The following is a 14,602-nucleotide window of genomic DNA, read 5'->3' on the forward strand; positions in this document are numbered from 1 at the left end:
AACCTGCAGGTGCTGTTCACTGAGTCCTCAGGACAGTGGTGGTGGCACTGACAGGACAGCTTCTTCTGCGGAGGGGCAGGTGCTGTGCTCTCACCATCTTCTTTTCTGGTCTCCATGCTCAACTTGCCAGAGCTTCGCAAGGGCATGTTGTCTAGAAAATTTGCTATAAATATAAGGAGAGGGAAAAAGAAAAACAGTTCTAGGCTGGATTGCAAGACTTGGAATGAAGGCTTTAAAGTACTTTTACCCATCAAGATCTGAGAAAGTTACTTGAGTTGGGTGTTCACTGCAGAGTGGTTTTCTATGGAGCCTCTGAAACTGTCACCATGTTAGAAGCTCATTGGGCCTCAGTGGCATTAGATCTAAGGTGCTGACGTTCAGTTCTGCTGCTGCCAAAGACACATGTTGTTCTTTTCAGATTGCAGAGTACAGGTTTTTTCCTACTGCATTATGCAGGTAAAATCCTTGGTTACACTTTGCGCTTTCTTTGTCTTTATACTTGGCACATATCTACATCCACTGAACCCTATAAAAATGAGTGGGATTTATGGCACTCCAGGCAGAGCAGTACATGGGCATGCAATTCAGCAAAAATTAAACAAAGTGATGTTATTTCAAGTTCAACAGCACTTTCTGTCACCGAATTGCATTAGTGGGAAAACAAGGAAAACCAGTTCATTTCTATAAAAAAATAATCTATAAACAAAGTAAAAGGCAAGAATGTATTTTAGAATGAACAATGCTGAAATATATGGAAGTGATGACTTCTAAAAATATCAGAGTACTGAATCTCTGATTGGAGCTGGTGGAGTAGAGCTAGAGATGTTGGTGATGGGCTAGGAGCTGTTTAAACAGCACCCTTCCCCCAGCTCTACTCATAAATATCAGCTTTCAGGGCCTGTGAATATTTTAAGCATCAAAGACAAAAATGAGATCAGCATGAAAAGCTTCAACTGGCAGTTTCTCACTTTCCTTTTGCTTCCCTGTAAGAAATCTTACTAAAGAGTCATTTACAAACAGCTGTCTCCAACAGACTAGTTGAAGAGCAGGCTTGAAATTCTTGATTTACTGTTAAGCCTTTAGAAACAATTGGCATTATTATTATTTTGATTGGCTCCTGAACTGCTGCTTTGGTGCTAATTAAAATCTTCCCCAAACCTCCATCATCAGGACTGATATATTGTGGAGCTGACAGAAAACTGTACCCTTTTCAGCTCCCTACAGGGAGATGGAGTGGACAAACAGGCAGAAGTGATGGGAACAAGTAGCTACACTTCAGGGCTTGGACGGTGAGCAACAATGGAGGCGGGAACAGGCTGAAGGGTCATGAAGAAGCGAAAGGCTGGAGGAAGAGCAGGGTTGTTCAACCAGCCCATGCCCTTAGGAGTAACAAAATCCAGCCTTGTGCTCCTGGGTGCGTGGCACCAGCCAGTGCCCTGAGCTCAAGCATGCATGTCTTGCCTCCCAGCTGCACGCCCCTTCTCTCCTGGGCCAGCTCTGGCAGGAAAGCCCTGCAAATGGACAAGCACTGGCAGCAACCGGCAGACAGGCTTTATTTTTCTTCAGTGTAACAAGAAATGTGCAAGCTTGTCCCTAGCAAACTAGGGGAAAGCTGAAACAGGTTAGCTCTCAGAAAGGTGAGGCTTTGCATGTAAGGACAGCTCATTTAAAAAGTGTTAGCTTATTGAACAACATTACCCTTCCAATCCTTGCACGTTCCTTGCATAATAGTTATATTAACAATACTAAGGTGACACACATGGAAGACAGTCATTCACCATATCAGACTAATACAACTATGAAATACAAAATTCATATGGCTCGATCTTTGCTCAGTACCTATGTATTCTAGCAGAGCTGACTGGATGTTTAATCAGTTCACCTCTTCTTAAAGTGAAACCAGAAAACTAGTTACAAAACACATACAAACTAGGGTTCTGTAACCCTTGTGCCCAGCTTCAAGATATTAATTGGATTCATAACACAACTGGATGTTGATGTCCCAGACCGATTTTACTAACATGTGGCAAAATTAGAAATAAACTAATTAGTTCACTCAAGATGCACTGAATATCTGTGTACTCAAAAGGACAACTTAAGATGCAGCAGGTGCTAAAATAGAGAACAAAATGCACTGTTTCTTTATCATAATATAATTATGATACTTTAAAATGCAGCCTGTGTGCATCTTATTATTAACAGATGTTTGCTCCCTGAATCACAGGATTAGAGATTAAGTAAATTCTCCTTCAATCAGCAATTTTTGTCTGTATTACTTTGTTACCAACGAATGGGAAATATTCAGCTATTAATATTGCTGTCAGGGATTTGCAGAGTTCAAGCTCATGAGGCAACAAAGTGAACTTCAAGCTCATGAGACATCTGAGTGAAAGTTTGCTCTGTGTATTGTTTCCATGACACTTCAAGTTATCTACAGTTTCAGCAGGGATCTTTCCTCAGCAAGGAGTCAAAAAATAGAAGTATTTTACACCTAGCACAAAAAGAAAGAAAGGTTTCATTACACATTTGAAAGTGCCTGAATGTTAAATTTAGACAACTAAATACCTTCATAATATATACAACTGCAGGGTCATTCCTTTTTTCAAAAAATGTATAAGGCAGTCATATTCCAATGAAATCTTTGCCCATCACTCAGCAAGGATGTGATCATGAACAGCTTCTGCAGAACCTGACATAGCTTACATCCCTAGACCGGGTTGGTTGTAGTCATAGTTAAAATGGGACAGGTGGGAGACGCTTGATTAGAATCAGAAATCTGAAGTACCATCAAAGCATCACAGGTGGCTACTTAGATATGTACCTTAGTTTTTAAGAAAAATTAGGACAAATAGTCTAGCATTCAAATTTTTACTTTCCAAGAGCTTGAAACAGGGATGTAAACTAGGATTTTACTTTCAACTAATGCCCAGGGACAAAACTAGTGTAAAATCATTGCAATTCTACATCAAATGAAATGAAATTAAAAGAGGTAGGAGTAAGATACTTTCAACCAGGCCCTTTCCTATCTTCTAAAAAAAAAAACCAATTCTTCTCACTCCATTCTCTTTTCTTTTCATACCTTAAATTCCTGGCTGCCAGCTAATAAACTGGGCAGATCTTTAGTCTCTACAATTCAGATGTCCCACCCAACAGATGACCATGGAACACACAAGAACTCTTCTTTTTCCACTCGGAGTGGAGTTTTGACAAGCCCTTTTGACTTCTATGTCTGACTTTGGAGCAGACAGATTTTTCAGCAGTCCCTTCCCCAAAATGTAATATGTAGGAAAAAACCCAGAAGAGTTTTCAAGATCGGCAACAAGTTCCTCCTGATTTCAGGTGTAAACTTGCACAGTTTGGGATGGTGAACAGCCTACCCCTCTTGTATTTGCTGCTGTGCTGTAATTAGCACATGTTGGTCATGCAGCCCTGGCTCTGTCTAGGGTTTAGAAGCCCTTTGGGTTTTGAAATCTCTCCTGAGGAGCTATGTCCAAGTGCCCTGAAAGCAAGGGATTTCAGGCTATCTAAGTTTGTCTGCTTTTGTGCTGTAGCCTGCTCTCTTGCAGTGTGCTTGTGGCCAGCCTCCTGTCTCTGATGAACTGAGCACAGTTTGGGACAACTGCAGAAAAACAGGGATATCTGAAATATGGTTATAGTAGTCTGCTGAGAAACTTACCGACTGCATCAGGGAATTAATCAAAACAGTTGAAAGCCTGAAGGTTACCGTCAGCCTTGTATACCTCCTTCAAATTTAGTTGATTTTTTTTCTCAGCTTACCGCTCCTTTTCCACTATAATTCACTAGCATGTACAAAGCACCTTCCACCATAAGTGCAGGCAGGTGGCCACCAGGGCTTTTATGTCTCTTTGGAGTACAGCTCCTGAGAATTTTTTTCCTGTAGGACTGGGACCACTCAGAATTGTGATGTGATGGCATCTGTTGTAATTCTCTACCTGAGAATGGGGCCTGTGTGCTCACAAGCAGCATGCTACTGTTTTTTCCAAATGCGTTTGTGTGTGTATGTCTCCAAGCTTTGTTTCACCTGAGCTCCTTTACAGAAAGGCACGTCTACAAAGATTCTGAAGCCAGGAGAAGGAAAATAAAGTGCTGTAAAATGAAAGCACTATCCTTGATGACCATGAGAATGACTAATGTCTAGTTTAAACCCCTACTAACCTCCATGCCAACAAATGATTCTTCTTAGATATATTCTTCCATTTTGCTTCCCATCCCTCCTAGACTTCATGGTATTCTATGAGCACTAAACTTTCTCACTGAAATATGAACTTGCTCATGTGGCAAGCCCTTTCATGTTTTTTCAGGGTTTTTTCCTATCATTTTTTTTTAAATCAGAGAGAAGTGATCGCAGGACCCCACTCCACAATCACAGTCAAGTAACCATCAGGATTAATTATAGCTCAGTTTTAAATAATGCTGTTTAATGTTGGTTTGACAGGTCTGCAGACAGTGGTACCTCACAAAAGAAAAATTGCCTGTTTAAGCTTTTGCACTGACTCGTGTAGGTGCAAAACAAATTTGATCTAGAGAGCCCATCTCTTAGTGTACATTCAGTCCTCAAGGTCTCTGCCATGGCTGCCAATAAGCACTCCAGTCCCTGCCAACTGCAGCCACAGTTATGTGATTTGGACAGGAATTTCTCCACTAGAATCTGGGTAAAGCCCAATAACTCATTTCACACCGGCCCACAGCCACCAGCTGGTAATGACTTTTGGGCACTGCTCTGATTCAACAAGTCTGGTAATGTAGGAGGTGAAAAGCTCTGTATTCTATTACTCTGTATTCTGCAGTCCAAATATTAAGCCATCCTGTTCCCAGAGGATGAATAATTAGCAATAGTTATCTTAACAGTTTGATTTTTGTGCCACAGCTGTGTGATTTATGTACTGTATATGCCATGAAAAAGTAGATCTCCCATGACTTTGCATGGGTTTGTCAGGAGTAAAAGTCAGACTTGCTTCTTCCTGAAACAGATGCTAAGGGCCACAAACAAGTCTGTTCAGGCCAAAAAAAAACCCAAACAAAAAAACCCCCAAACCAACAAAAAAAAACCCAACAGTGTGCTGTGCTCACTCCTCTTTCCACATGTGGTATTTGAAGCCTCAGATTAATGCAGTACCATCCATTCACAACTTCCCAGGCCAGTAACAACAATGTGTGTCTAGCAACAACACCCACTGATGGAGAGCGATGCTTACTGCTTCAGAGAAGGTACACACCTAGGAAGCTTTGATCACCATGGAATGGCTGTTTCAACTGTTGCTTTGGACTGGAAATTAAGTATACTCATACAAAACTGTCAGAACAGTAATTAAAAAAACCAAAACAACCCCAAACCAAAACAAAAAACCCCACCCAAAGCTCGAAAGAAAATCACTCAACTTGATAAAGCCGTTGGATGGAAATTTTAAACCACAAGGTTACTTCATCTGTACCCTGCACTAGCCTACACAGTTAAGTATGCTTTTCCTCAAATCATACTTCTACTAAAATATGAAACTATCATGCAACACCCTGCTAGAGTTTCCTACGCTGTATCATAAACTACAGCCTGATGACTTCCCACCGGGCCAGGGTTATACCATTGACATGATTGTTTTAAGAGAAAGGGAAATAACTAACTGCTAACTCACTGTACTTTACAGTCATCAGATAAAAGAATTTCCATGGGATATTTTTTTGGCAAACAGTCAGCAATGAAAACACAGTGCAGTTCAAGAAGTTGAAATAAATTACACAACCCGATCTACTGTGTAAAATAGTCAAGAGGTAACAGTAAAACACTTTTTATTGGTGACAATCACATAACAGAGAAGGAAAAATGGATCATGACAGTTTCCCTTTGCTGGATATTCAAGGCTGCCATAAAACTCAAGGAAAGGTCAGATGCAGACAACTGCATATTTTTGATCCAAAACCACCATAAACAAAATCAAACCAAATAAAACCACCAGAAAAAATGAAAACAACATGCTTTCCTTTTCACAGTGTGTGACTATATTGCACTAGCGAGACCAAACTGAGGTTGGTATCAAATGGTGTTTGAAGATAGCTGTACCCTGATATACATCCACTGTGTGTTTCTTATATATATATGTATAATAATACATATTAAAAAAATAGTATTTTTTTTTAGGTATACTAAAAAAATTGTAGCATTGTTGGGCTTATCAAGTATGATTTGCTTCACTTATGATCTGTGCCGGATTTCTTGTACATCAGAGTATGTAGAGCCTACATATTGTTCCTTCTCATCTGTGTATTTCAAAATTGGGAGGTAGTTTTGCTTCCCTTCATTATGCAAACAAATAAGGCTTACAATCTCATGCAATTTTAAACAATCCGTGCAGGTAACTTTCCTAAAAACTGTTTCTGTCCATATTCATAGAATTGTCACTGAGTGCCAATACGGTTACCTATTTTTCAAAAATTGCTTTTGCATTTGGTTTGAAAAGGATAAGCAATCTAGTCCAGAAAGTCTGATTAAACCATCTTAATCACATATGACATTATGAGCTAAATTAAGTTCAGCATGGAATGTAACAACCTGTGACAAAGCCACTGAGACAAGACCCTTCAAATTAATACTCATACTGTACTACTCGCAAGTTACAAATACAAAGGCTTCTTTGGTGCCATAGCCCATGGCAAAGGCACGTGTAACCTGCTGTCCACCATTCCATTACAGTTTGACTGAGTGTTACGTTTTCCTGGTTTCCTCTCATTTCTGCTATCCACAGTTAATCTTTTGGCGTGTTTTTCATTTGGAAGAAAACGAGAATTGGTTGGCACATTTTTCATGGCATGAGATAGCATAACAACAGAATAGAAAAAAAGCACAAAGAAAGACTTTAAAATTTCCAAAGGAACACCACATGCGAAGTATTTCAGCCTGGCAGCCTGGACTCAGTAAAGTCTACCCTACCCACTGTAATTCCCCAGCTCTGTTGAATCTCTCAGTTCAACTTTGCACAATCCTTTGGTTCCATGTATAAATCTTCCATGATGAAGAAAAGCTTTTAAAATTTAAGTTTTTAATATTTGCAAAGATGAATGAAAAAGTATTTCACATAATTCTCATTCAGATAATGTATTTTCTTTGTTTTTAATCTCTTTTCAAGAGCCACATTTTACACAGCAAAGGTAAAATATGTTTGGGCTACCACTATTATTTTCTGAATTGTGTTTTCTTGTACAATTCAAAATGAATAAACATTTTGCAAACATCTGTATAAAAGCACTACTGTTTGATGCATGTATGAGGATAACAGGTAATAAAACTAGAACAGTGAGATACAGATATTTCAGGAATACTAAGGTAGAGATCCAAGACATGATCTGAGAATGACTGACTCTTATAACTTCATAACCATAAGGATTTTGAGTCATAACAGAGTGTCACAAACCAACCAGAGGAGATGCAGGTGCAGCTAGAGCAGACTTCTTCTGATCTCCTCAGTGTTAGTATTTAAGGTACCACAAAATAATTAGAAAGGGATTTTTATTTCAAAGCCACACTAGCCTAGCTCTGTGAGACAGCACGCAGAAATCTAAGCTTCCTATGGTGGTATTGCCTCATATATTATTTCATTTATCAAGCTGGTTCATATCAAGTGCCTACACTTATTTTGCAGGATAGCTTCGGATAGAAGATAAGCTACTGAGTATGTACAGTGTACAAAGGCACATTCAAGGATAGTCCCATGTCTTCATTGGACTTTCAATACTCCTTACCACAGGGGAAAAAATTATTTCAGTGAAATTGCTGGAGCAGTTTCTTTGAAAGAAGCTATTTTTATCTCTCATCACTTTAAGGTACCTGAACTTTTTCATCTCTTCCTCAACAGCATCTTGGGAAAATGTCCAGCTAAATGTAATCAATACTCATGAAAGTATGCCAGCTGCAAAACCCCATCTCCCAGCTATGATCATCACCTGATCAAAACAGGGAATGGAAGTTCAGATACAAAGATGTGAAACAAGCAGTCTGGATATTAGGCTACAAAGAGCAGAGTCTGCCACGCTCTTCATTTAGAACTTTTTTATGTAAAGAAGGACAGGGACATTGCTGTTAACATCCAAAGCTAGTTATTTCTGCTTTTAAGCTGCAAATCCTCACATACACTTGCAGTTCCAAGCAGCAAACACCGAATGCCACCACAAGATTATGCAAACATCTTTACAAGAAATCTTGAGAACCCTTCTGAACGCTAGCAATGGGGGGGGGGGGGGGGGGAAATCCAGGCAGGAAGCAATGCAATGTGATACCATTAGTACTAAACTATGCTTTGCCATCTGATCTTTAGGAAAGCATTAAAGATTGCAATGGGCAGATTGCAATGCTGTAGATTTCTACTCACTTATCATTTCAGATGATACTTAGATTGAGGCACTCAGACAATGACATTTAAAAGAAATAGACAGCTTTGACCCTGTGGCGCTCTCAGATAAGTTTAATAAATCATTGTCACTCCTGTTCCCTTTTCCAATGAAAAGAAACACAAGAGCACCATGCCAGTAGTGAAGACAAAAATAGTGCCTGGAAGATAAAAATATCAGCTAGACATTCTCACCCCAACATCAAAGACTGCACCTGTATATTAAAATATAATTAGCATGTGCACATACCATGCTTGCAGAAGGCAGTGCCAACATTATTCAAAGGTGCCAGTGCCCTTCTAACTGACTTGGTTTGTCTGTTCACGAGTAGATGTGACACATCCCTAGCTCAGTCTAAAGAGCAACCTGCTTCATAAATCACTAACTTCTTTCTCAATCCTACCACACTGGAGTTGCTCCCTCTCACTTCTCACAAAAATAAATTAAACAATGTAGACATTCACAGAAACAAAACGGTCACATAGCTACCTTATGGCATAAGCATGCTATATTTTTAACAGCTTTGTTATAATGTTATGGCCATACGTATGTAACTTTCTTTAAATTTAGTATATTGATTAGTTTATCACAAATGCTTCACGAATCATGGGGATGATGACACTTCCTAACGATTCCCCACCCCACTTTTCCTCAAGTGCCCATCTATCTCCCAGAAGGCCAGATTATTTAGCATCTGAAAAAAACCACCAGCATATGTTGATGATTTTTGATGGGTGGATGCCACTAGCATCCCTAAATCTCATGTGTTTACCACACATTCAGCAACTAACTGTTGCTGGATGAATTGCTCAAGGATATGCAAGAATTTTTCTTCCTGGAGGCAAATGCCACCCTGCCAGGTCACCAGGCCAAGCAATGTTTTAAGTAATTGAGCAAGTGACAGTATAAATTCTTGCCCTGTTCTGCTGCCAAGGCTGGGACCGAACTGAACTGACTGCCGCCACTGTTGGCTTCCCCACACACGCTGCATAAGGATTTGAACTACATGTGTAGAAATCACAAGTGATGAAGAAGATCTTTGTGTTCGCAAAGGAGGACTGAGGCACAAATCTTATCTTCTGCAAACATGGCTGAATGCAACACAAAGTGTCATTGACTTATTCACTTTGACAGAAAACAAATAAATCCATTTAAAGAGGGAGGAAAGCATCTCTATTGCAAACCAAAATTAATTGCATGCATGAAAAAACAACAATCAATTTTGACCGCAGACATAAGTGCTATGGTTTTCCTGAAGTGTTCGCGTAGCCTAAAGGCATTTCCCTGTCTGAACACTTCAGAGCATCTGCTGAGCTCACGTCTGGGTGGGCAGGAGGCTCACGCCACCTGTGCCCGATGACACCACCGCCACACCATCAGCTGGTCCCTGCTGGCAGGCTGCCACGTTTGCCCACCCACTCGGGTCTCTGGAAGAGGAGGAACTAGCCGTCAGCCCCACAGGGTTTGCTTGCTTTGGTTTTTCCAATGTCATATGGATACATCTTCATAACTACAATTCATAAAGCACCCCAAAATCTAAGAAAGAAAAGCAAATGGCAAAGACCCTTAAAACTTGTATCCCACATGCTCTTCTACTTGACCAGAAATTTTCAAGAGCTGCATGGCCACCTTTCTCTCCTTAAACTTGCTCTACAGACTATGAAACAAGAAACAATTCTGGCCAAATATAAACCAGGTGGGTTTTTTTTTCAGCATCCAGCCATATCTGAACAGTGATGAAAACTTTTAGGACATAAAGTACATGTGTTTCTATTGTTTGGCTATATTTCCAATTAACCAGTATTTAAAATGTATATAAAAGACGCTTCATTTTAATAAACATTTTTGATACACACACGCGCTATATATAGCCAAAGTACCTTTGTAGTTAGACAGAATGGTGCCTATTGCTAAGGTTAAAACTGGTCCCAGCTCTGTAATTCATCTTCAAAATGCAAACCTGGCATCCAAATAGGTCTACTATTGCCAAAACATTTATTTTTAAATTAACTTCAAACCCACAGATTGAAATAAAAGCACATTTCAGGAGAAAAAGAGAAACACCCTTTTAAATTCATTGTCAGGCTGAACGTCAATTACCAGGTCTACTAAAAATCTTTTTTTTCCTCATTCTTCACCAAAAAAGGGAATAGGAGATCTTTTATCTGCTGCATTTTCTCTGTAAATCTACCACCTCTCTCCCTAAAACTAAACTAACCAAAGCACACCTAAACGTTTGCAGAAGATCCCTGAGACCATACAAACTACCAACAGTCCAAGCAAAGGAATAGGAAACCTCCATGTCTGTCCCCCACCACAAGAACTGAAGCTTCAAACAGAAGACAGCGTCTGTCACCAGCAGCCAGCTCCCTCCTGCCCCGTGGGGCTGCCTCACATCTCACCAGCACACCAATGATGCTGCTTCGTTTTCAGTCATGCATTTCCCTCCTTGACCTTTCTGCAAAACCCACTGAAATACATCGGTTTGTTGTTGGGTTTTGGTTTAGTCTCTTTAGTGTTCTGCTCAAACTAGGCTTAAAAAAAATAATAAATAAATAAAATAAAAACACACAGGAAAGAAAAAAGTTAAAATGAAGAAAAAGGGGGAAAGGGGAAAAAAAGCACAAGTGTTTTGTGAGCTGAAAAGCAAAGCCTTCTACTTACACTGGGCTTCCGCAGGCTTGTACATCGCTGCCAGATTCCCTGAAGATGAGAGTCATGTGAGGAGGCACAGGGCGGCTCGGGGGGCTCTGCTAAGCAAACACAGTACCATACGCTGGGCTAATCCTGCACCTGTGCCGTGTTATTCAGCAGTACAGAAATGTAGTCCAGACTGCCTCTGCCTAATACAGCTCAGCTGTTTTTCTCTGTACTCCCTTTGATTGTAAGCTGGCAAACAATATTATTTCAGCCAGGCGCAAAGCAATATTCAGGCTACATAGGATATGACAGTAGAAAGGTGGAAGAAAAAAAAAAAGAAAATCCTGGAATTACAAATAAAATAAAGATTCTGAGCAATACAGAATTTGTAACTATTTCCAGATGGTTGACAGCTGCTTCCAAGGTCAGTATGTGAAATGCACACTGGAGCTGGAGCCTTCTGCTCCCTACCTTCCTTTAAAGTGGGTTTACCTGTGATACGGGATACACCACAGCGGCCTGGATCTCATTTATCCAATGCAATACATGCTTTCCAATGAGTGCAACCACGAGATGGTTTAAATGGTTTTTAGGTTTCCTCTTGCTTACTTTATAGGTAAAACAAAAAATGCTGATGGAGAACAGACCATTGAAAGAGATGGCATAGAACCAGTAATTTCTGATTATTTTTTTTTCAGAGAAAGGACCACTAAAGAGGTCATGAATTACCTACCAGGATACATAGGTTTTATCATAGCCTGTCAGAGAAAAAGACAGGAAACTTGACAAAAACTATATACAAAGAACAGCAAAATTTGGTCCCATAGTGGAAAGAGAGCAAGAATTTCACTCCAAGGTAGAGACAACAGTTTAGAGTAATTAATTATCCTGATATTTGTCTTACAAGTTGACTAATCACTGTTAAAAATTCCCTGTAATTGTGATTCAAACAGATATATAACAGAAGGATATTATTTTTTTTATAAAAACCCACAGATTATTATTTTACATCCTTGAAATAACTTTGCTTGTAACTTAAATGCAAGGAAAGCTAACTGGCAATTGAAGTTTAATCCAGACAACAAGGTCATTTAATGTGTCACACCCACTTCATGTAACACACATCTATAATTTCCACCATGCTAGTATGTAACCATTAGAGAGGACCTATAGCTACTGTTACTAATCAGCTTTTTATCTTTCTGCTATTGAGCTGTAAACATCAGCCACTGCAGTCAGCACATGCTCACAGCATTTTGTACTTAAAACGCTTTTCTCTAAAAAATGATACTTCAATTTCTGCTCTGTCATTACCTAATCTAATTCCACGTTTGGAAACTGGTAGTGAAGATATCTGCACATTCAGAACTATGTATCCAATTTCTTGCTGGAAGGTTTATTGCTGCTGTTGTTTACCAATGGGACCATTTCCAAAGATATAAGAGCTGTATTCCTAAGAGAAAATGCTCAAAACTAATCTGGAACTTTGTGAATTTTCAACTGATTTTGTACAGAAGGGCTGACTCTTCAGGATGCTGAGTGAAACCAGTGCGATTCCTAGTGCAATAACCAAAGACAGGCATCTGGATACCTGATTTGATGTACAGAGGAAAAGGTAAGAAAGACAACTTTATACAACACCAAAATAAAAAAAAAAAATAAAAATAAAAAAAGTGTCCTCCAATTTCCTCTTTCAAAAAAGTTGCATATTATTGTCTTTGCAAATACTTCCATTTTTTTGGAGCCTTACACAGGCTTTTTTAAAGCTATTTGATACTAGGCAGAGGAATGGTTGAATTTCTTCTCCTCCATACTATTTGGCCTGGTCCTGCTGCATCCTTGCTTTAGAGAGCTAGTGGTACACAGTAACAAGACTCTGCATGCTACATGAAAAAGATACGTGCCATGCAATCTTCTGCAAATGCAATGTTTTAACATGGTCTGGCCAGAAACTGCCTGAACTGCATGGTGGTGCTCCTGGCAGCCTTCACGTTCCTCCGCTTCAACTCTCAGAGAGCATCCTGCTTATTCTACATTGTGCCTCTTGTAGTTCATTCATGGGGACATCCAATAAAAACATCTTCAGAGCTGGAAGCAGTGTTTTGAATTTGCTTTCTTTGTACAGAGTGGCCTTTGTGCCATAGGTGGTGTTACCCAGACTGTGCTCTGTACCAGCCTGCCATTCTCCAGCCAATGCAAAGCTCAAAACCTACTTTTAAGACAATGTGAAAGCTCAGAAAAACAATGAAAAATGCGGAAGCTGAAGCATAAACAAGACTGATATAGGTTTCTTTAAGTAGGAACAGCTTTCATATAAAGTTCCTTTCACAATCGGTCACCCACCTAAATGTTTACATTTAATTAGCTTTTCAAAACAGTGGACTAGATGGCTGTGGAGACATAGGAATTAGGTACAGAGACTGCTTTGTATGTCACTAGCTAAATTTCACCTAAAGCCAGCAAAAGCTGGCTGCTGGATTGCCTATTTGAAACCAGAACGTTGTCCTGGCTGACATTCTTTAGGGGTGATATCCATCTCACAACACCTATATATGCATTTCCCAGTAAATACTCTTCTCGCAAGTTAAAAAATCTCAGGTAAAAGAGTAAATACTGACAAGCTGACAGAGATACAGAAGAATATTAGTGCTTGACACCATGAGGCACTGTTGCTCCCCATTTATTTAAATTTCATGGATAAACAAGCAACTTTTGTTCCCAAGGTAATAATAATATAGCATTTCTCATGGGTGGTAAGCCTACTTGTTTTTTCTTTCTTTCCCCTCTCTCTGCCTGAAGCATGCACTTCACCCTATTACAAAGGAAAGCCTACCACTCTCCATTCAGGAACAAAGCCAAAGGACTTGTCAGAAAAATATATATAAAGAAAAAATCTTACTTTTATTAATACATCAAAATGTCATAAAAAAGCCCTAGGACAAAATACGGTAATTGCCAGCTGCCTAATTATTTTCTCATCCTCTTTCAGCCCTCAACACAATGCCTCCGTTAGGCTGCCTGCCAGTGATGTTTGGAACATCAAAAATATCCCCAATTTCTGCAGAGATTTCACATTGCAGAATGTGCTCTGATGGGCAAAACTGAAGCAAATATAAGGAAATGTATATTACTTACTTCAAATTACGAGGGAAGTGAGATTGCTGCGTGCTGTCAACTCACCCTCAAGTTTGTATCCATATTCGTAGAAGAACAGTTCAGTGATAGGAGGTTAGAGGTGGCTGAAGACGAATTTCAGTTCCCAATTAACACTACTGAGCCATGAAAGCCTTGTCTACCAGGCGCCATCACATACAAACTACCCTCCCACTGCACAGGGCCCTTGCTCTCTGCAGAGTTCACTGTCTCCTGACTTGCTCAACAGTGTAAGCAGAGGGATCATTAGTTATGACTGGTAGAGTCTAGGAGATAATGTTGACTCTTATTTCGGGAACTATTAAGCTATAAACACTGCTCTGAAAACCATTTATCTACATTTTAAGATAAACAGAGAAGCTAGTCAATTAAGCAGATTGCAAGAAATAAGCTACAGATGCCAAAGCAAGTG

At 39.7% G+C, this 14,602-nt stretch overlaps 1 protein-coding gene across 2 annotated transcripts in view; it reads right to left on the minus strand.

The window, feature by feature from the left end:
* BMPR1B (bone morphogenetic protein receptor type 1B) overlaps positions 1-14,602 on the minus strand; it is a 258,845-nt gene that overhangs the window by 35,590 nt on the left and 208,653 nt on the right. For both annotated transcript variants that reach the window (XM_040599152.1, XM_040599162.1), the window contains one exon: positions 4-163. In XM_040599152.1, coding sequence (XP_040455086.1) covers positions 4-146 — 143 coding nt within the window. In that variant the 5' untranslated portion in view covers positions 147-163. The remainder of the gene's footprint in view (positions 1-3; positions 164-14,602) is intronic.

The sequence above is a fragment of the Falco naumanni genome, chromosome 1 (genome assembly GCF_017639655.2).
Source record: "Falco naumanni isolate bFalNau1 chromosome 1, bFalNau1.pat, whole genome shotgun sequence".
Classification (NCBI taxonomy): domain Eukaryota; kingdom Metazoa; phylum Chordata; class Aves; order Falconiformes; family Falconidae; genus Falco; species Falco naumanni.